The sequence below is a fragment of the Notamacropus eugenii genome, chromosome 1 (genome assembly GCF_028372415.1).
Source record: "Notamacropus eugenii isolate mMacEug1 chromosome 1, mMacEug1.pri_v2, whole genome shotgun sequence".
Lineage (NCBI taxonomy): Eukaryota > Metazoa > Chordata > Mammalia > Diprotodontia > Macropodidae > Notamacropus > Notamacropus eugenii.
The window spans coordinates 414,917,478-414,941,350 of record NC_092872.1 but is presented as its reverse complement, the minus strand read 5'-3'; the positions used below and the strand labels follow the sequence as shown (position 1 = coordinate 414,941,350).

General features: G+C 43.1%; 1 protein-coding gene across 1 annotated transcript in view; it reads left to right on the top strand.

Moving 5' to 3' along the window:
- COL23A1 (collagen type XXIII alpha 1 chain) overlaps window positions 1-23,873 on the top strand; it is a 470,602-nt gene that overhangs the window by 413,139 nt on the left and 33,590 nt on the right. Inside the window, exons 6-8 of the mRNA XM_072631207.1 lie at window positions 13,207-13,233; window positions 15,588-15,614; window positions 16,812-16,838. Coding sequence (XP_072487308.1) covers window positions 13,207-13,233; window positions 15,588-15,614; window positions 16,812-16,838 — 81 coding nt within the window. The remainder of the gene's footprint in view (window positions 1-13,206; window positions 13,234-15,587; window positions 15,615-16,811; window positions 16,839-23,873) is intronic.

Below are 23,873 nucleotides of genomic sequence, written 5' to 3'. Positions count from 1 at the left end.
TGTTATTCTTTCCTGAGTTGAACAGGGGACTGATGGCTATTGATACCTTAGTTACCTCAGCTCAGCTAAGGTGTCCCACCAACCTTTCACTGAAGACGGTAGAGTGCTCTTCCCCCAAAGGCCACATCCTAGCCCTTCCAGGAACTGGAAGACCAGCCTAATAATAATCGATAATTTTTCTTCCATGAAATATCATGCAAATGAGGCAAATACAAGCTCCAAGGACCATGAATTATACCATAAAGTATTAAATAGGATCATCCCATCAGCAAGAGAATTGAAAACTTTATGTATAAAGACTCCACCCTGTGGTGTAGACAAGAGAGGGAGTTAAAAGACTGAGATTGAATCCAGCAAACATTAGCACTTACTTTTTTGCAAAATGCTGAGTTATATTCTAGAAAAAGATGCAAAGTTTAATAAGGCACTTTCCTTGACCTTGCAGGAGGTCACAATTTCCATAGTTACCCAAATTGAGATTCTAGGTCCTTTACCCAGTCTTCATTTAAATTGAGCTTGAGTTTTCATGACATTATTTTGTCCTGGCTCTCTTCCTATGTGTCTTGCCTTTCCTTCTCAGTCTTCTTTGCTGGATTATTATCAGGTCTCAATCCCTAAACTTCAAAGCTTTACCCTTGGCCTTCTCCTCTCTACTTAGCTTTCATATTTTCTTATGTCTCAGTTGGAATTACTCCTTATTGGTCTCCATATTTCCAGTCTTTCTCCTCTATAATCCATTCTCTATACAGCTGCCAAAATTATCTTCCTAAGCACATGGTCATCTATGTCACTTCCTTGCTCAAGAATATTCAGTGGCTCTCTGTTGCCTCCAGAATAAAATATAAATCCTTCAAGTTGGCACTTAAAGCAATCCTGGTTCTGGCCTTACTTGATTTTACTTCTTGCCCTCAACATTCCATCTGTTGACTTCCTTACTGATCTTTGGACTAAGAATTATGCCTCTTGCTTTGGCAAGGTCTGTCCCCTATACCTTGCCTGCTTTCTGCCTTCATGTCTCCTTTGGCTTCTAACAACTCTCAGCTCAAATATCCCCTCCCAAGGGAAGATTTTTCTGATCACTTCAATTGTTAGTTCTTATTTCTCTCTCTTTCTCTTTCTCTCTCTCTCTCTCTCTCTCTCTCTCTCTCTCTCTCTCTCTCTCTCTCTTTCTCTCTCTGTCTCTCTGTCTCTCTCTCCCTCTCTCCCTCTCTCACTCTCTCTTTCTCTCTCTTTTCTCTCTCTCTCACCTTCTCTCTCCTCTCCCTTTCCTCTTCTTCCTCACTCTCTCTCTCCCCCCTCCTCCTTCTCCCCTGCTTAAACTATTTTGTATTTTCTTCTCTGTGGACTTGTATGCCCTACTCCATTAGAATATAAGCATCCTGCAGGTAGGGATTATTTGTCATTTTTTTTTTGGTCTCTGTATCCCCTAGTATTTCACATAATGGTATCTTGCATACAGTAGATCCTTAAAAAATATTCATTGAATTGACTCTATGGAGATAAATAATCTCATGTACAGAGAGAAAAATAATATATACTATTATGTAACATGAGCATTAGAGAGTGTTTTTTTTTAACAAGTGCTTTGTGAGGAGGACAGAGATCATTACTGATATGGGGATCAGGGAAAACTTTCTGGAGAAGGTAACTTTTGAGTTGAACTTTAAATAATGGGTGGAATATATATAACCTGTATTGAATTGCTTACCTTCTCAATGGGAGGGGGGTAGTGTGAAGGAGGAAGGGAGAGAATTTGGAACTCAAAGTTTTAAAAACAAACGTTAAAATTGTTTTTACATTTAACTGGGGAAAAATAAAATACTGAATTTTTAAAAAATAAAGTCAATAGCCAAGGAGAAAAAAAATGGATAGGAATTCAAACAGATGAAGAAGGAGGGCAGCATTCTTGGCAGAGGCAGCAGCATGAACAAAGGTGAGGAAGGGTGAGATGTCATGGCCAAGTCAGAGGACAAAATACTCCAATTCCCCTGGAGGAGTCAGCATGGGTTTAAAGTAGGTCTTAAAGGACAGGTATGACAATATCTAAATGGACAGGAAGAAGAAGGAAAAAGGGATGTAGGTGGCACAGTGACCAGAACACATACATTTGGAATCAGAGTACATGGATTCTAAACCCTGCTCTGCCACTTACTGGCTGGGTGACTTTGGACCTCAGTTCTCTAATCTGTAAAATAGGGATACCTCCATTTCATTCCAATGCTTTTCAAACTCTTTGTAGCCTCCTTTAGCACTCAGTCCTATCATTCACCTGCACAGGTAAGGAAGATTAGAAGCTATCCTCCTATGGAGTAGCAAGAATTCCCAATTTTAATTCCAAGTAGAAATCTCCTCCCCTCCTACCCCCTGCACTATTGTGAAATATGTCTGGAAATTCAGAGTGAAGGAAAGATCCTCCTCATCCCTTCATGAATGAGCACTTTTGGTGCTACAATGTGATCCTAAGGACTACTGCTTTCTAGATGCAAGACTGCAGATAATGTGTCAGTAAGTCAATCAACAAGCATATTAAGGGCCCATTATGTTCCATGTTTTGAGCTGGGTACTGTGGGTACAGAGACAAAAAAACCATAATCATTTCCTCCTCTCAAAAGAAACATCATATACATACATATAAGTAAATGCAGAATAAATACAAAATATTTATTTAGACAAGTCACTTCTTTAAGATTCATTTCCTTATCTAGAATAACTTGTGCTACCTGTCTCACAGATTTGTTATAAGAGAAATACTTTATAAACCATTACACTGGGAGGTCCTTGAGAAGGAGAGCTGTCTTTTAAGCCTTTTTTAATATTCCAGCACTTACCCTCATGCCTGCCACACTTTTCAGTCATTGTTCAGTCATGCCAGATTCTTCATGACCCATTTGGGGTTTTCTTGGCAAAGATACTGGAGTGGTTTGTCATTTCCTTCTCCAGCTCATTTTTACAGAAGGGGAAACTGAGGCAAACAGGGTTAAGTGACTTGCCCAGGGTCACACAGCTAGTAAGTGTCTAAAGTCCAATTTGGACTCAGGAAGATAAGTCTTCCTGACTCCTGGCCCACTTACTCTATTCACTGTGCCACTTAGCTACCTACCTGGCACATAGTAGGTGCTTAATAAATGCTAGCTGACTGTAAAAGAGTCCAAGATTCAGGGATAAGAAAACTTGGTTTTGAGTCCCTACTCATCCCCTTGCTCTTGGTCAAGTCACTTAACTTCTCTGAGTCCCATTTTCCTCATTTGTAAAATGAAAGTCTTGTGCCACATGCTCCCTAAGGTCCCCACATGCTCCCTAAGGTCCCCTCTGACTCTGCTTCATCTAATACAAGAGAAACCCAAAACCTTGGAAAGATTCAGTGATTTGCCCAAAGCCACACAGACAACAAACAGAAAAGGCAGGATTTGCTCCTAGATCTTCTGACTCGAAAGCCAGGGAAGGGGCAAGGGGAGCTCTTTTTATTACCTCATGATTTCTATAGCCCTGACCAATTCTGGATCCTGTGATCTTTAAGGAGAACCTCAGAGATAGGACCAAGCACAGGGTGTTGGGATGTGGTAAAGAGATTGCCCTAAAGCAATAGAAGGTGGTTTGAGGGGAAGAGGGAACGTTCCTAAAGAAAGTTGGGTAGGTGGGCAAGCTTGGATTTCAAAGAGCCTTAAAACCTAACATATGTCGCCATGTGGCTGGCATGGATCAATGCCAGAGTCATCTTGAACTTCTCCCATGAGAGATATGAGTTCCAGGCAAGAGGGGAAAAAGGGAGGGAACCATGGTGAATCCCTTCTTTCCAAGAAGAAACTCAAGATGGCATCTGTACTCCCCATCTGTAATTCAGATGCCAGAGAGGACTTGCCCATATCCCCACATGTCCTGGAATATTGCTGAGGTTCATGGCTCATCATGGTTGAAAGAAGTTATTTAAAGCTAAAAGGGAGCCATCAGACTGACAGTAAGTGCTGACAATCTTGGACCATGCCCAGGGTTTCCAATAGGGAAGGGGACATAGAACTATTTCCCCACCCCAGGCAACAGCTGGGGGTCATCAGGCATTCACCCTAAAGGGTCAGCTGTCAGGACAGCTCCCTGAGGATGCTTGAGGTGGGTGGGCAAAGCAGAGTCCATTCCACCAATACCATCCCCAGTGGCCCACAGGTGTAGCTGGGCTGGGACCCACAAGACACTGCAGAGAGATTGTTGCTTAGGAGGCAGCCTTTGGTAAAATCTTGACTTTTATTTTCTTGCTATATGTACATGAGGAAAGAGTCAGGGAGAGAGCAGGAAAGGAGAGGTTCAGTAAATACAGAACAAATGACAGTCAGAAACCTGCTGATCCTGAGAAAGCTTGCGCCTAACGCATGGATGTTTTCTCCTCCAGATATGTATGCAGCATCCGTAGTTTCTGTGTCATTCATTCTCTGCTTTGCAGGAGGAATCTGCCCCTAAAGACGAGCTCCAAGAAAATTCTCCAAAGTATCAGCTTCTCTTTAAATTTATTAGAATGAACATAATTTGGTATATTTAGAGCTGAAACCTTAGAAACCTAGACCAATCTGCTCATTTGACAGATGAGGAAGCTGAAGCCTAGAGAGGAATGATGCCCAAGGTCACATTAGCAGGATTTGAACTCAAGTCTTCTGACTCAGAAGTCAGTGTTCTTTCTTCCAAGCTGACTAGTCTTGTGCTTGGTTCACAAAAGCAGGACTAGAAGCAGTGACTAGATAGGCATGTTTTGGTTCAATGTAAAGATATACTTTTTCAAAATCAGAGTTGTCCAAAAATTAAACAGGCCACCTCAGTAGGTAGTATCTAAGTATAACTTGGATGGCTGTTCACCAGGACTGGTGTAGAGCACATTTGTGATGAGGTATGAACTGGACTAAATGAGCTCTGAGGTTCCTTCTGACTGTATGAGCCTATGACTCTGCTTCAGCGATTTAATTAATATGGACATGCCATCTGCTGGTGTAGGCTGCACCCCATCCACACGTTTCTGATCTTCTCTAATCTTGCCTATGTATTTCTATAAATCCTTCACTGCAGATCTGCCTAATATGCCAGGTGTCAAACAGAAACAGATCCCTATGGGTCACATATTGACTTAGAATATCACAATTTAGCATCATCTATGTTGTAATGTATTTTTACTTATTCCCATTAAACATTTCCCAATTACATTTTAATCTTGTTCAGACTTCACTCAGGAGTTTTGACATCTCTTCTAGTGGACTTCCTTTGTTTTTCTTTATACTTCCTTGGATATACTATTCTTTCTCATTCTCACTACAAGACTAGACCAACTCCTTTTCAGATCATAGACTGATTCCACGTCTTTATAGTATTTTGGAACTCTAGCAGGCATGCTCCAAAAAGATTTGGGCAGATGTTTCCTAGAATGCCACAGGTGTGAGGCTGGGAGAAATCAAAAAGCCACAAAAGACCTCGGACAGCTATTTTCTATAATGTTCAGAGGGGATATAAGTGTCGGCGCATGAGCAGGAGAGGGCTACCAGGAAACAGGACTCAGCAGTGGCAGGGTCAAGTCAAGGCTGGTGAGTAAGCATTGGGAAGTTTCTGGATTAACTTGGGACCATAGTACCTGGGACAATTTTGGAGCTGAGCTAAGAGATGGTGGCAGTGCTGGCAGGGGCCGCTGGAACAAAGGAGCGAGCAGATCCAAGAGTGAAGCAGGCAAGTAGAGAAATGAAGATTCTTCCTTTTCACTGATGACCTCAACCACATTCAAGCTATTGGGATTTATATATGAGTGCTGTGAGTTTATGAGGTGAGGGAGGAAGAAATAGCATACATAGGAGGGTGGACTGTAATTTGCTAACCAAGTTCAGATGTAAGCCCTTCTCTTCTTTAATATACTTTTTAATAAACCTGTTCTCTGTTTAAATGGTTGCCAGCCTAGTGCTTGCCAGGGAATTGAAGACCCTTCTCAGTAGAGAGCTAGAAACAAATTCAGATTTTTCCCAGGATCTAAACCTGGGATATAGAGTTAAAAGTAAGAAGCCTTCAAGATGGAAACCATTCTTTGTGGATCTAAAGCTGCAGTACTGAGCCACAGGTTACAGAATAATTATCCAACTAGATATCTTCTGAGGTCCTTTCCAGCTCTAGGTGTAGGATTCCATATCAGAGCTCTTCTAACTATTCTCAGGTCCTTTAACTGATCATATGTTGGGTAATTCCAAAAGCAAGTCTAAACCTGTGCCTGGGCTTGTACATGGGAACTTTACCATTTAAATAGAAATTAACATCATAGAAATGAGAGATGAGAGACCTTAGGAAGCATCTTGTCCACCATTGTCATTTTACAGAACAGTAAAGTGAGGCTTAGAGAGGGGAGGTCACACACTATATTAGTGTGCATCAGGCTACTTACTGCCTCTTACTCCAGCGCAGGGCTCTTTCCACTATATTCTAAAGAACCAGAACCATTTCAGTTTATCTGCCATGTATCTGGGAAGATGAGGTGAGCAGTGAAGCCATAGCTCAGATTTGTGGGCTTGTGCTGATTGCCCACTGTGAAAGTGCCTGTTGCCAGAGCAACACCATCTGGGATGAGTGGACAGCATCTTTTGTGAACCAAGGGCCAAGGCTTTGGTTTAATGTATTCCAAAGGCTTGTCCCAGGCAGCATTTTCTACTGTGTAAATATTTATATTTGGCATTTCTTGTGCTGGGTTCAGGACGTCTGTTCTGCATCAGATTAAACCACACACACAGATCCAAGTTCGAGCTTCTCAGGGAATTGAAAATGGCTTTTCTTATGAATCTAGGGCTGGCGATTTCCAAGGGCTCTATTCATAACTGCACACTCTGTCACTGTTGGGAGGCTAAAATGTCCGTTCAGTTTTTCTAAACCCCAAGGTCTGTAAGCCAAGGGCTGGAGCCTCCACACATAGGCTGGGTTGTCCCAAGAGAAGAGCAGGTTTCTGAGATTTATGCTGACATTTGGCTCTGTAAAAAGTATCATTTTAATCAAAACAGGTCTGTATGTAGTGAGGCATGGCTCAGGTGCTACCTTCTCCATCACCACTTCCATAATCCTTCCCACGGCACCTAGATGAAAGTAGGTTTTCATATTTTCTTTGAGCCCTTTGTCTGGATTTCCAGATCTTTCCTTTATATACCCTCCCCCTCAATCATTCCCTAACTTGGATTATACTTAGGTAAATTTGTGTCATATTTCCTCCCCCCACCCAGTAGATTGGGTGTGTTTGTCCTTTATCGCCAAAGAAGACCATGCCATCAGAGAAATAATGACATGACTTTCACTTGACTTTGTTTTGAGTGAGGGAGGGCTGGGCAGGTCACCAGCCTCACTTCTCCTCCAGAGTCATTTGAATCCAGTGACTAGATATTCATCAGGATGACTGGAGATGACCCAGGATGAGGCAATTGGGGTTAAGTGACTTGCCCAAGGTCACACAGCTAGTGGGTGTCAAGTGTCTGAGGTGAGATTTGAACTCAGGTCCTCCTGACTCCTGCACTGGTGCTCTATCCACTGCACCACCTAGCTGCTCCTAATTATAAGCCTCTTGAAGGCAGGGTCTGTGTCATTTGTTTTTCTTCATCTCTTTATCCCGAGCACCAAATACAGGGCTTGGCACATGATGGGCACTTAATGAAATGCTGAATAAATGAATGAATGAGGAGTTCTGAGGTGTCACAAGGGGCCAGGCTCAGTGAGCAGCCATTGCTGGCAGAGGCGACCTTAGTATTATTCCTAAGAAGTACCGTCAGGTCAGATTTCCAGTTTGCACCTTTTTTTCTGAATAGGGCAGGGTGGGGCACGGGACAGAAGAGGCTGCTGTTCAAGAAATGGGTTTCACTTGTACAAACCAGCTCTTTTATAAAGTCACTCTTGCTTAAACGTCCCCTATATAAGTGGGTCTGAGTTCCCATGACTGCCGACTTTTATCCATGACTCTTATTTCTATGAAAGGACGTGATTTTTCATGCCAGGCTTTTTGCTGGGCATCTAATCCAACCCCTGTTTTTGCTTCAAACATTTTCTGCATGTGGATTTGAGGGAAGGTAAAAAATGGATTTACTGCTAGGGTTTAGGAAGGCAAAGTGTCATTGAGAGGGAATTTTAAGTTTATGTAGAGTTTTAACTTTTGCTTCAAAATGAAATGGAGTATTTTTTTCTTCTCAAAGAATTTGATGCCGCCCCAGAGGGAGGTCTCTCTCTGGTGGTGACCTTAGGGCTCCATTCTTGGCCCTTTTCTGTTATGTACTTTCATCAGTAGGTTGGACTATGGCATACGTGACACCTTTATGTGACAGAAAGCTGAAGGGATCGCTAACAAACCAGAGGACAGAATAGGAATCCAATGTACTACTGAGGGCAAAGGGCAAAGGTCTGATGGCCCTGTCTTTCCCAGGCCCCAGGCAGCAGCCCCCTCCTGTTCTTCCTGAGATGCTACTTGGGTCTGGGTACCAATCAGTGATCAAAGCCAGATGTAGCAGAACAAAAATGAAAGCACTGTGTCTTTAAATTCCTATTTAATTTTTTTTCTCCTGACTACTAGAAAGAATGTATTCCAGCTCCAGGCCCCCTAGCAACAGTCTCAATCAGTCCTGATACATGAATCCCTTCTGCCTCCCCTACCTTTATTTATCAGGTTTCAGACTTGATTCATCTGAGGCCAATGGGTCAGGTTATCTGGAATCCACAATGCCACCCCAAGGCACCATGCCTTGCCCTGGGCATGCCCTGAGCATGCTGTACTCCAAGTTATAATACCTTCCGTGGGTCTTGGGCACAATAGCTTTCCATAGGTTTTGGGCAAAATGCTCCACATGTATGCCAGGAAGCTGCATGTCCCAGGTATGATGGCCATTCATGTATTCCAGCCATAAATCCCTCTTGAATGCTGTATATCAGGCATATTATCTTCCAGTGTGTTTTGGGGATAATGCCCATTATGTGTCTTGGGTACAGTTATATATCCTGAGGTCATCATGTTCCTCAGATGTGCTCTGGGCACAGTATGGCTCATGTAACTGAGATACACTGTCTTTTCATGTGTCCTGGGCATGATGTCCTCTGTGTGTTCTGAGCATAGTGCCTTCCATGCATCCTGAGCACATTGATATCCTATGTATCCTGGGCATCATGCCCTCTCTTTCTAACAAACATGATGCCCATCATATATCTCATTCTCACATGTCTCCAGCAGGACCTGAGCATAAGGCCCTCTCTGTGTATGTCCTAAGCCCAACGACCCTCATGCGTCCTGGTCACGCTACTCTCCTGTGTGCCCTGGGTACAATGCTCCCCATGTGTCTGAACCACAATGCAAACTGTCCCTCTGGGGAGGCAGGCTTCCCTCCCTAGGCTGGACCTGTGAAACATGCATGCACCCACAATGCTGGGAAATCACAGAGGAAAAACTTCAGTCTATAAATCTGGGTGGATTTTTTTTTAACTCATGATTCAAAAAAAGATTAAAAAGAGATTAAAGTAGAGTTTAGAGCTGAATGAGGACCTTTCTTTCCTCTGTGATGTGATGGCTTGGACTGAGAAGGCTGAACAGGCTGAGCAGGCCCCACAGATAAATCACTTTGCCCCAGATGGAAATGACTGCTCTCAGCTGGGACTGAGCGGCTTAATTAATTAAAGGTGTTCTTTCTCAAAGGGCCAAGCTCAGGATGGGGAAGAAAGGAGGGAAAGTCAGAGGGAGAGTTAAAGGGAAGATGGTGCTGGTCCATGGCACTGCCTTAGGAGTCAGACTGACTTTTTCCTCTTCCTACCCCCATCTCTTACAGTTGGAGACTCTGCCTTCAGTGGGTCCATCCAAGCAGCCAGTGCCAAAATCTACTTTTCTTCCTCTGATACCCAATATCATGCACTATTACTTCACAGTTGAGTTTATGGAAAACTTCTCCATCAATTTCCTCCTTGCTCGTCACAACAACCAGAGAATGAAACTGGAAAAGGATTATTATCCTCATTTTACTGAGAAACTGTCCAGGATCACATGGCTGATCTCAGCTTGGTTGTTAGGGACTAACAGTTGGGGGGTGTTTATTGACTGACTGGTTGATAACCCAGATCGCCTCCCTCAGAACTTGCAGGAGAGCTAGAATCAGGATTCAGACATAAAAAAAAAAAAAAAAATGACTGACAATGTAGACCAAATAGCTGAGTGCCAGTGAATGGAACAGATGCTAAATGCTCTTTATCCAACTCTAATCTGTACTTTAATATCCAACTTGGAACCCGAAACTAGGGGAGCATTGGGAGATACAGTACTTTGGGGCCAGATTTTGCAGCCTTGAACAATAAGTTAAGGAGTTGGGGTTTTATCCTCTAGACAATGGGGAGCCACTGAAGGATTTTGAGCAGGGAATGATAGATACAGATAGGAAAGATTTGTTTTAGGAAAGATGCCAGTAGACTGTGGGGGAGAATTAGAGGGGAAGAGACCATGTAATCAATGAGGCTATTCATGTATCATTCATTCATTCATTCAACAACCATTTTTTGCATACCTAATATGTGCTACATATTGGGGAAACACATAAAGATAATTTTGAAGGATGCCTACAATCATGCACCTCAAAGATTAATAGCATTGTTGCAATAGTGTAGGCTTGACATGTAAAGCCCTATTCTAGGGGAAGGGACAAACATGGGAGACCTTGGAAAGGGAACATTCAGTTGACTTGGTCACAGACTGAATGTGAGAGAGGGAGGAAAGAGTCAAGATCATTCCCAAGATTTCAAACCTCAGTGACTAGAAGGGGAGGGAAAGAAACAAGCATTAATTAAGCACCTACTGTGTACCAAGCACTTTACAAATATTATTTGATCCTTACAACAACCCTAGGAGCTAAGTTATTGCCCCCATTTTTAAAATTTTATTTTATTGTCCCCTATTTTTTTTACAGTTAAGGAAACCAAGACAAACAGTAGTTAAATGATTTGCCTAAAGTGACACAGCTTGCCAATGAGTGTGTGGGGTCAAATTTGAACTCAGGTCTTCCTGACTCCATCCATTGTGCCACCCACTTTGAAGAATGAGGAATAGGGAAATCCAGATGGACCACTGGTTTGCAGGTGAAGATGATGTGTTCAGTTTGAGACATGTTAAGTTGGAGGTGCCAATGGTACATTCCCATAAACAGGTGCAGATGTCCCATAGAAAGCTGGACGTGGGAGGTTTGAGCTCATGAGAGAGGTCAGAGTTCGAAACAGATTTGAGATTGAGTTTTCTATATACCAAGGTAATAGTAAAAACTAGGACTGTGGGTGAACTTTCCAGGGAGAGAGAAAAGGACTAAGCCTTGGGTCAATAAATTTAGGGAGTGGAGAGTTGAAGGATAATCTAATGAAGATGATTGAAAGTGAGCAATGAGAAAGCCTGGAGAAAAACAGGGAAAGTAGTGTTGCCACCAGCAGCCAAGGGAGAAGGCATCCAGAAGGAAAGGGTGGTCAGTGGTGTCCAGTTCTGCAGAGAGGTCAAGGTGAAGGAGGACTTAGAAAAGGGCATTGGATTTGGCCATTAGGAGGATATTTTGACCTGGGAGAGAGCAATGCCAGTCATGTGGTAGGGACAGAAGTCAGAAGGTGAGGGGTTACAGAACAATTACCTGGGGGGAAGTGGAGGCGATATGATGGACAAGACAAAAGGTTTTGCCAACTCTATTGTGAATTGATCAAGGAAGAAGGAAGCTAAGAATGACAGTGTTGGTGAACCTGATGACCTCTCAGTCCCCCTCTTGCCTCTGACATGGTATATGTATATCATGAGGTGACCTAGGCAGAAGAATTCTCCCAAGGGAAGGTTGTCTGTCTTCTGAACATCCCGCAGACGGTGAAATTGCAGCTGTGACCAGCCGACAGTACTTAATAGGCTCCCTAAATGACCAATTTTCAAAATTGCATAGATTTCCTGCATTAAGTCCCCAGGGGTATGGAGCCACCTCCGGGATGGTCACACATCATTTGATGTAATTGGGCAAATTGGCCGTCTCCGCTCCATTGCTTGGGAGAGCCTAATAGACTGAGCCAAGGAAACCAGCCATTTACCACTTGACCCTACAGGAGAGCCCACTCCCAGTCAGGCTGGTGAGAATTATCCCAGGAGCCACAGGACTATGGGGATGGGGAACCAACCCTACCCCATGCTGCTGGTGCTGAGTTGAGCAGAGGAGAATCCCAAGACATCAGAGCCATCCCTGGCTCTTATGAACCTGCTGCTTTACAATTAATTTCCAAAATGTTTCTCAAACATTATCTTGCCTCATCTTCACAAAGACCCTGAAAGGCAGGCAAAGCAGGGCTTATTTCCATACATGGGGAAACTGAGGCCTAGGGGAAGGAAGTGACTTTTTCATAATCATGAGAGTTGATGTTTTTATATGATTTCAATTTTTAAAAAGAATTACAAAGTTTACAAAGAATTTTTTTATAACAACCCTCTGAGGTAGGGAGTCTAAACAGCCCTCTCCCCATTCTACAGATGAGGTAACTGAGACTCAGAGAGGATAGCAATTTGCCCAAGGTCACCAGGTTAACAAGGGATTGAGCCAGCATTTTCTTTCCACTACACCACACTGACTTCTCCCAAGGCCATAGTTAATAAGTGAACAAACAAGAACTTCAACCTACATCTCCAGCCTCTGGTGAAGTGTTTGGCCCATGATTCAAAGGCCAGGCTGTGTGTGGACATGTCACTGGGAAGACTAGGGGTGGGGGAGTGGTGAATTATAATTCATAACTCATTTGAATTAAAGGTAATGATGATGGAAATTTCATCTAGTCAGATCTTACGATTAGTGTGGCTACACTGTGGAGGGACTATACTTGGTGGCTGCCAAAATCCTTTGAACCAGTGCTTCAGTGCCAGGGAACATTGCAAGGGCAATCTTGGGATCATGGAGATTCAAACTCCATGCCTCCTTGAGGTGGTGTCAGGAACTCCCATATGGAGCCTTGCCCCTTTTCTTGGGGATCTATCTACATCTTGTGTTATTTGGCATCCTTCCTGCTTTTCTGTTCCCTGGTACAGCCCATGACAAGGAAAATGCCACCACCACCCCCAAAAAAGTCTCATGAAACAGATTTCAAATGCATAAAGCAACAGGACCAAGCTTTTGTTTCCTTGTTTAAAAAATCATCCAAAATCAATGAATGCAGACTTTTTCCACTCTTTGTAATATCTGAACATTTGTTTTCCAGGGGCCACTGGGTTTGGATGGCAAGCCGGTAAGTATGGCAGAGGCAGAATCTACAAGGTCATTCTAGAAGCTGCCGTGGATGTCCCCACACTGACCTCACTGAGATGAACATGAAACACTGAGCAGACATTCTCTACTAGGCTGTGTCCCGTCTCAGAGATGCTGATAGGTTAAGGGGGTTCCTGCCAACAGTGGCAAAGTCAAAATGACTTCTATGCTCCTTCTTCATTATTTTCTTAATTAATTGATTAATAACCACTTCTCCATTATCCAGGAAGGAAAGTCAAACCCCAGAGGTTAACACTAAACTGGAGTTCACATTACAAATCAGTTGTGTTTAGCATTAGGATTCATTTTTAATAGTCACATTAGAATGTGGGCATGTCTGATCTTCTGGGAATTCCCATACAACTAAAGAGCCCCACATTGAAGGCCTAGCCCAGGAGCTGCCACCATTTTGGAGGCTGGTGTCCTTCTTTCGCTCTTCACTGTCTCCTTTTCCTTATTCCATCCTGAGCATTAGCCCCCACCTCTCAGACTGATCAAAGTGCCAACCAAAGCAAAGCCCAGCTGATCCCTTTTTCCCTAAGATGAGCCTATTACCAGATCCTCTCTTTCTAGAGTTGGGGTTAATTAGTAATTTGTGTTTTAAAGTCTCTTGTAAAAGCATATGAGATCAAGGAAGGAAATGAGAGAGGAAGAGAGAAAATTTAGAACTCAAATTTTTTAAATGAATGTTAAAAATTATCTTTACATGTGGGAGAAATAAAATATTTTTAAAAGAAAGAAAAATAACTTCAAAGCTGGAAACACACAAAAATTATACAGAAGTAATCAGAAGGAAATTAAAAAATAGTTAAGATAACCAGGACTATCTTGATATTATCATGTTAAACTTAATGTATATTTTTTCTTGAAAAAAAAGTACATATAATAGAGATTGAAATGATCATACCAAAAAAAAATCATATGAGACCCACTCTACCCAATAAACAAAGTGACATGGGGGAAAAAATATTTCCAAAATGGAAGGTACATTCTGGGGTCTGTTGTCCAACCCCCTGCCTGATGCCTGAGTTCCCTATACCACATCCCTGCCCTGGATTCAAACCCAAGTTTGAATCTCACTTTTCCTCTTTTCCACTTGAGTGACCTTGGACAGGACTAGTCTCTAGGCCTTCATTCCTTTTTCTTTAAAGTAAGAGAGCTGGAGTCGTGGCTCTTGGACCCCTTCCAGCCCTAACTGTTAAGACACTATGACTTTCAGGACAGGAAGTTCCCTGACAATCCATTAGGATTCTAATCTTTGCCTCTTTCTGTTTGATGGAGCTCAGTCATCTAGGAAGAATCCTGGAACAAGGTGCTATGCCACTATTTTCCTTCTGTGATTTTGATGATATTTTTGTTAATAATAATAACAACCCACATTTCTATAGCACTTTTAGAGTTTTGAAGGCCTTTCCATTCATTGCCCCTTCTGATTCCTTCCAAGTCTGATCATTACCTAGGACACCAATGAGCATGCCATGCCTAGAGTCCACATCTGTAGAGTCAGACTGACCCCGAAGATTATATGCCCTTTGGGAGGTGCCACATGTGGCCACCTTCTCACCTAGCTTCCTCCTGAGGTCTCTATTGAGGAAATCCTGGACTTCATACTGAATGGAAAGAAAGGGGTTCCTTAGGGCCTGAAGATGGAATCTGGAGCACATCAAAGTCAGGCCTCATTTTGGGGCTCCCTTTTCTCTCTCTGCTTCTGCCCCCAGAGATCCCCTTCAGGAGACATGAACTCAAAGAACCAGGCTTGCAAGAAAAAAAAAAAGCTGCCCATCGGTCTGCTTTATTTCAAACAGATGGCTGACTGGGAGAAACATACTCAAATCAGTCCCTGCTGAGCATGTGCGATTAGAAATGGTTTTCTCTGCAAAGGGCCAGGATGGAGTTCACAGCACATAATGTTGTAATTGGAAAAATGCTTTTTTTTCTCTCACTCTTCAGTTTGGGGACTTTGTGTTGGGTAGAGAGAGGAAACAGGTGTGTCCTTGCCAGAGATCCACCACCAAGCCCCATTTCTGGGCTTCCAGGCCTGACCAGATGCTTAGAACCCTGGCTGTCAATCACATACAAGCAAGCAAGGGAGGAGGGGGCTTACATCTAGGCCAGGGACCAGAGGTCGCTCTAGTTCTGAGAACATGGACTGCTTGTTAATTAACTGCTAAGCCTCGTGCTGGCTCAATTTGGCCTCCAAGGCACCTACCTTCTAAGGGCATGGATGCCCAAACCAGACAGTAAGAAAAACCTCAGCCCAAAAGCTCAAGGGACTAGCATAATCTGGTGTCCTCACAACTGATGAGCCATGTCTTTTTCTGTCTGTTTCTTTAGGGAATGCCGGGGCCAAAAGGTGAAAAGGTAAGTTGGTATAGGAACAGAATGATCTGTTTTAAGTAAAGCAAATAAATGGGGGAGGGAAGAGTAGAGAGAAGGCAAAGATGCCCTCTTAGAACTTCAAAGAACCATAGGCCATTGGAGCTAGAAGAACCCTTAGCAAACATCTAGTCAACCACCCTCATTTTTCCAGCCAAGGTAATGGTAAAGGGAAGAGACTTTCCCAAGGTCACACAGCTGCTTGGTAGCTAAGGTACATAACCAGTTCAAAGTTCCTCTGGCATAAGGCATATCTTATACTGAACTGTTCCCTACTATTTAGAACTCCGCAGAAGCAGATATTTCAAAAGATCTGTTCAGATGAAACCATCCTAGTACAGGATGTGGTGATAGATTATAACATCAGATGATGTGACAGCTTGGATGGTTTGGTAGAAATTATAGGATTTAGGGAATGAGGGGCCTTAGAGATTATCTAGCCTCAGTCTACCTCAGTTTCCTCATCTGCAAAATGACCTGCAGAAGGAAATAGCAAACCAGTCCAGTATCTTTGCCAAGAAAGTGGGGTCATAAAGAGTCAGACATAACTGAAAAAAACTGAGCAACAAAGCTTCATGAGGGCAGAGAATGAGTCCCAGCCAAATTTTATATCTCCTCCAGTGCCTAGCACAGTGTCCTGCACAGAGTAGGGACCTAGCTCATATCTACTGAATTGAATTTGAAGAATCTTCTCAACTCCTGGGAGAGGAATCTTTGGTAGACTTGACATGGGATATTGAACAAAGAGGAACAGACAACTCCAGAAGGCCCGAATTACCTTCCCTGCTGTCCTCTCATTAACTGTGATTATAAGCAAATGTTTCCCTCTCTGGACCCCCATTTCACCATCTGTAAAATGAAGGAGTTTGACAAATGCAATAGTGTTAAGCTCAAATAGAAACAATTCTTTGCAGGCTATGTATTGACTTAGAAAACCATAATAAACATTACCTATGTTGTATTTTTTTTATTTTGTTAAATATCTCCCAATTACATTTTAATCTAGTTCGGGCAACACTTGGGAGTTTTGCAGGCTATAAATTTGTTAGTTCCAAACTACAGGCTGTCAAAGGTCTCTTCCTACTTCAGATCCTGTGATCCTGCTAGGAGATCTGGCTAATCTAACAGAAAAATCTCCCACCTCTGCTGACTATTGACTTTTCATTGTTTTGTGATCCACAGGGAGAACCAGGAGACTTCGGCCCACGGGTAAGTCTCTATTGAATGAACTCTAAAATGCTTGAAACCTTGGAGCATATGACTCCTTTCTAAACTAAGCTTAAGTAGCCAGATGCCATCCTCATCTCAGCCATGGTGATAACAGTTGTGGACATTTCCAAAAACACCTTCAAGTTTTCCAAAGTACTTTCTACTCATAATCTCAGAATTCTCTTTTAAAATGAGAGAGCTTGGAGGTTAATTAGTAAAATCCACCCACACTGTAGATTTTGATATAGTCAATCAGTCAGTGGGCTCTTAGTAAGGACCTACTCTGTGCCAGGCACTGTGCTAGAGTCTGGGGCTACAAAGATAAAAAATATTCTCCACCTTTGAGGAATTTACATTTTTTCAGGGAAAATGTCTGCACATATAAATAAATAAATGATATATACCAAGCAAATACTTTTGTAGGGATGCCTTGGAACTGCTCCAACAAACTCCATTTTCTACCACCTGTCTCCCTTTGACTTCAGAAAAACTCTGCTTTGCCCAGATGCCCTTTGGTTTATCCTCACTGTCCTCATGATTTTTCCCCAAGAGAGTTTTGTCTTTAGGCCCCACTCTTTGTCCTTAATCACCAGCAGAGATGTATGTTCAGTCTCTGAATCTTCAAAGTAGATCTGTGATGAGTATGGTAAATGTGCCACTTCCTGTTTCCTGTTCTGCCTTCTGATTGAGTTTCCTAATGCATTCAAGACTGGATTAACCCATATATTTTGGAAATTTGGTAGAGGGAAAAATTATGGCTAGATCTTACAAAACCCCTCTGTGATCATGATTTTGACACCTGTCGTTTGTCCTTAATCGTTGGCAACAGTAGGGTCCCGTGCATCCTTGAAGCCAAGGATTTGATAGAGACAGGCATTTCTGGAATTCATACATCACAGCGGTGAATAGTAACACCACACTTCAGTTCCCACTGAAACTGGAAAGGTGAAGATACCGAGTTCCAGACTTGAGTCTTCCCAGCCAATGGTAGAGTTAGAGTAGACTTTGTTGATGGGTCTTGAAGTGACCGCTGGAAATAGAGAGCACATGGGCAAAACATATGGATAAAACAAAGAGAATCTGCACTTGAATTAGACTGAGCAGTTTCCTTTCTCTATTCCAAAACCACAGCATATAAAAGCTTCTTTCAATGCTCAGCCCCCTGCTGTGTTCCAAACTCTGGGGGCCAGTGCCCGTGCCCTCTGGCCCCTTGACCCTGTGCCCATGGGGTTAGCCAACTCCACAACTGTATAGAATGTGTTCAATGTCTTGAAGGTCCTGCCGGTGTCTTCTCATTCTTGCAGTTTTCATACCCGCAGTCAGATCTAGAGTCACAGGATATCAGAGCTGGAAGGAAGATTTCAGGTTATCTTGGTGGACCCAAGCTCAAATATCCCAACAAGTGGTCTGTCCTCTAGCTTCCGTTTAAAGACTTCCAGAGATAGGGAACAAACTACCTCCACCTTCGAGACAGCTCTGGGGGTTAGGAAATCTTTCCTTACATTGAGCCAGGATCTGCCTCCCTGGGACTTCTGCCCACTGGCCCGATCACTGCCCAATGAGGCCGAGCAGAACAAGGTTAATTGCCCATCTCCAGGAGAGCCCTTCAGAGTTAAAAAGAGTGATCAAACATATTCCCTTCCCCACCTCAGCCTCTCTTGTCCAGGCTAAGTATTCCTAGCTCTTTCCAGGTTCTGTCGGCTGCCAGGGGACCTTCTCCTTCTCGGCTATATTCCATCTACTTTGTTATTGCTTGTCCTTCACTTTAGAAATATGTTTTCTCCCCCAGTTAGAATGTAAACCTTGAGGGCATGGACAACTTCCACTTTTTCTCTGAATTCTCAAACTTAATGGGGTGCCTGGAACATAGTAAGTGTTTAATAAATGCTTGTTGGTTGATTAATTGATTGATTACATGATATGCTTTCAAGTCTCCATTCTAGTCATCCCTTCTGGATGTGCTTTGGTTTGTCCTTCCAAAAATGTGTTGACCCAAAGTGGACAGAGATGGATTCCAGCCAGGGCAAAGGCCAATGACACTGCCTCCTTCCTCATTCTGGACCATGAATGGGCTAGGGATAGAGCTGTGAGTTCATTCAGAAAGGGACCTTTAGATGAGAGAACTCCCTCCACCCATGCAGCTTGGCACTTTCTCTGCAACTTAGAGAGTTGCCCAGAGCACTGAGAAGTTAAGTGCTTTGTCCAGGGGCACACAACCAGGATGTGTCAGAGGTAGGGCTTCAGTGAAGATCATCATGGCTCCACAACCAGCCTTCTATCCACTATCCTGTTCTGTCTCCTAGTTATATATCTGCATACCATCCAGACCTTCTATTAATGCAGCCTAAAGCCCTGGAGTCAGGAAAATGCATCTTCCTGAGTTCAAATCTGGCCTCAGACACTTACTAGCTGCATGACCCTGGGCAAGTCCCTTTACCTTGTTTGCATCAGTTTTCTGTTCTGTCAAATGAGTCAGAGGAGATGACAAACCACTCCAGTACCTTTGCTAAGAAAACCCCAAATGGGGTCACCAAGAGTTGGACACGATTGAACAACAACAAAGGGGAATAGTGTAAGGTAAGTCTCAAAATGCAGGTTCAAACCATACTCTGCAGGGCATTGAATGCCAGGCTCAGAGTTTATACTTGATTCATAAGCAACAGGGGTCACCAAAGGTTGTTGAATAGGGGTGTGACCAGAGAGGCATATTAGAGGAATTACTCCAGCAGTTACACAAAGGGTGAATGGGCAGAAGAGACTGGACTTGGGAAGGCCAGTTTGGAGATTATTGCAATAGTCTGAGTGAAAAGAAGTGTGAGGGGACCTGAGGTTAGTTGTCAGCAGTGGAAATTGAAAGGAAGAAAAATAAAAGATATTGTTGAGGTAGAAATGACAGAACTTGGAAACTGATAGAGTTCTGCCTTAAGGCAATTAAGTGGTGCGGTGGATAGAGCACTGGGCCAATCTGACCTCAAACACTTACTACCTACGCAGTGTTGGGCATGCCACCTGACATCTGTTTGCCTCAGTTTCCTGATCTGTAAAATGGAGATAATAATAGTACATACCTTCCAGAGCTGTGAGATTCACATGAGATGATAATAATAATAAATGAGATAATATTAATTGGCACATGTGCTCTTGTTCAGTCATTTTTTTTCAGTCATGTCCGTCTCTTCATGACCCCATTTGGGGTTTTCTTGGCAGAGATACTAGAGTGGTTTGGCATTTTCTTCTCTAACTCATTTTATAGTTGAGGAAACTGAGGTAAACAGAGTTAAGTGACTTGTCCAAGGTCACACAACTAGTGTCTGAGGCCAGATTTGAACTCAGAAAGATGAGTTTTCCTGACTTCAGGCCCAGCACTCTATCCACTGAGCCACCTAGCCACCCTGGCACATAGTAGGCACCATATAAATGCTCACTATTATTATTCCTTGTATCCACTTAGACCAAAGCACATTAAGGAGAGATTCATTTCAACAATTCACTTCCTTTTACCTTACAATTTGTAGGTGGCTTGCATGTGTAATACACTAATCTAGCCACCAGTAGTTCCCTATTTCCATAACTCTTATCAAAGCACTTATCTACATACCAACCAGACTTTCTATTAATGCAGCCATATCAAAGCACTTATCACACAGTCCTCAGAAGCAGGTAAAGACTGCATGATAATCAATCAACAAGCACTCATCATGAAGCATCCACTCTGAGCCAAGCTCTTTAAGGCTTTGGGGAATATAGAGACAAAAAGGAAATACTTCCTGCCCTCATGGAGCTGATGTTCTATCAGGGAGACACATATGCACATGCACACACATACATACATTATATATATTTTTACATTTATACACATCATCATATGTGTATATACATGCATATATAGACACACACATATATATAGATATCAATATAGATTAAATAAATACAGAATAATTTGAGGAGACCTAGGGCACCAGCAGTTGGGGGGAATGAATAAAGGATTCCTGTAAAAGATGACACTTGAACTGAGGGGAGGGGAGGGAGCATTCCAGGCATGGAAGGGAGTGGGGTTAAACACAGTCAATAAGAGATGGGAGACTGTGTGAGGAACAGCAAGAAGGGTAGTCTAGCTAGACCAAAGTGTGGGAAAGGGAGTAATGTATAACAATAGCGGGGAGGCTAATTGAGGCTGGGTTGGAAACGACTTTAAAAATCCAACAGAAAAGTTTACATTTGATATAAAAGACGGCAGGGAACCAACCAATGGGGTTTATTGAGTGGAGGATGACCACAATCAGACCCGTACTTTAGGAAAATCATTTTATTGCTGAGAAAATTGGAAAACAGTATGGCAGAAACTAGGTATAGACCAGGGTGGGAAACCTTCAGCCTCAAGGCCACATGTGGCCCTCTAGGTCCTCAAGTGCGGCCCTTTGACTGAATACAAACTTCACAGAACAGATCCCCTTAATAAAAGGATTTGTACTGTAAAACTTGGACTCAGTCAAAAGGTCACCCCCAAGGACCTAGAAGGCCACATGTAGCCTCAAGGCCACAGGTTTCCCACCCCTCGGGTAGACCAACACCTTACACCATATTACCAAGATAAGGAAAATCACTTTAGCAGGTATGTGGAAGATAGATTGGAGTGGAGAACAAATGGAAAACTATTTTTCTAGTCTAGGCAAGAGATGATGAGGGCCTGAACCAGGGTGGTGACCTTATGAGTGCTAGAAGGGATATATATGAGGGATTTGGGGGAGGTAGAAGTAACAAGATCTTTTGACTGATTGAATATGGGGTGTTAGTAGTAATAAGGATAACACCAAGGGTATAAACCTGAGTGCCTGGAAGGATGGTGACTCCCTCGACAGAAATAGGGAAGATCCAAAGAGGGGTGAGTTTGGGAAGAAAGGTATTTTGGGCAAGCTAAGTTTGAGATACCTACAGGACATCCTGTTTGAATTGTCTGCTGAGTATCTGTTGATGAGGGCCTGGAGTACAGGAGAAACATTTAGGCTGGATATGTAGATTTGGGAACCATCTGCTTAGAGCTGACAATTAAAACCTAGGGAGTTGACGAGGTCATCAGGTTAAAGATTATAAAGACAGAAGACAGTGGGGCCCCGGCCAGAACCTTTAGGTATACCTACATTAGAGGACATGATATGGATGATAACCCATCAAAAGAGACAGAGGAGCAGTCAGATAGACATTATCCACCTTTACAGATGAGAAAAATGAGACAGAAATTACAGAATTTGTGATTTTTTTATCCAGGGACCATGTAGCTAACAAGTGTCAGGGCTAGGTCTGTAAATCCATCTCATTTTTTATTATGATACTATGCTGCATCTGAAATATCTGCTTCTTCTGCTTGTATCCCTCCTCTTACTCCACAGGAGAGAATCTTGCCACCTTGCCCATACATGCTAATGCTACTAGGCATTTGCCTGAGGTCAGGACTCAGAAAACAGGCCCCTAACAGGAAGCAATATTCAGATCACAATTTAGTTACAGCAAGAGTTTCTGGAGGTTCGATGTACCCCTATCCCCTGATCTACCTGTAAAAAAGGGCATCTGTGAGAACCCTGCCTGAATTCCCCCTCAGTCACTCATACTCCACCCTAGGTCCTTCTCAACTTTTGACCTACTGAACTTCAATTCCAAGGAGATCAAAAACTACTTGAGGTCAGGAACACTTTCACTTCTTTCTATCTCCAGCACTAACAAAGAGCCTAACACATAGGACACATAGGAAGCACTTAATAAATGATTGTTGATTGACTGATTACTTGATAATCTGGACAGACCCTCTGGTGCAGAGTCCCAGTCACTCCCCAGAGTAAAGTCACTTGTGAGGGCTCTGGGCAGTGAGTGGCATTTTTAATTATGAAATAAAGGTCTCCTTTCTAATGTGAACATGAATGTTCTGTGAAACCCCCTCTGGGTCCTTCGCGGCAAGACAAGAACTCAAACAGGCCTGCCTCCCTCCTGAAGGCCCCATCTATGCCCGTGTCCCCCTGGGAAGACACGACCATGACAGGACAAATGAAATGAGGTTTTCCCCAACAAACCTAGGAGTGAGAGGAAAGGGCTCTACCTTGGCTTCTGAGCAAACAAGATTTTTCCTGGGCATAATGAATGTCAGCCATCTGATCCAGAGTTTATTCCACAGCCAAGCTGGTGGGATTTCTCAGAGGCCAAATGAGAGTTTCTGTTTGTTTTCACTTCTACAGGGAGGGAAAAATTCATTTATTTGCTCTTTAGTGGAGTCAAAGAATTGATCTTCCAAGTGGGGGATCCTTCTAGGCCTTGAGAGATGAGAATTCCCCTTCCTGAGTTACACTAGACAAAACATATCTCCTGGAGAAGCCTGTTCCAACTTCCCCACTTGCCCTTAAATCCAAGTCCTTGGAACTACATGTATGTAACTGTATTCTTGGATTCTTCCTTACTTCACTTCCTGCTCTGTGACCTGTGAAATAACTCTGTGGTTTTGTAAATTACTCTCCTGTACTCCTGACTCCTGATCCTTCTGACTGTCCACCCTGTTCATCTGGCCAGATGGTCTTTCCCCGACTCAGTCACGGATTTCTCTCTAGAGAGCAGCACGTGTTTAATCGCCGTATCCTCAAGGTAGCTGTGGGGTGTGTGGGGAAACTGTTGCCTCCCATCTGCTGCTCCTGCCTTTCTGATTGCCTCGCTTAACTCAGCCAAACCTCCATTAACCAGAGAGCTTGAGGAGCGGGGTATTCTGGGTGTTACAGGGCAAAATGGAAACCCCTTTCACTTGAGTCTTCTTTGATCAATATCATCCAAGAATGCCTTGGAAGGCCGCTTACTGAGAAGAGTATAGCACAGGATCTGTGATTACCTCAACCTAGGGACCTCCTCTATGAAGAAACCTCCTCTATGCAGGGTAGAACTTTCCCTGTAACTTAAAATCTGAGAAATTTGTCTGAGAAGTTAAGTGACTTGTTGAGGGTCACATAATCAATATATGTATGAGACATGTCTTTAACCCAAGTCTTTCTGGCTTGAGACTAG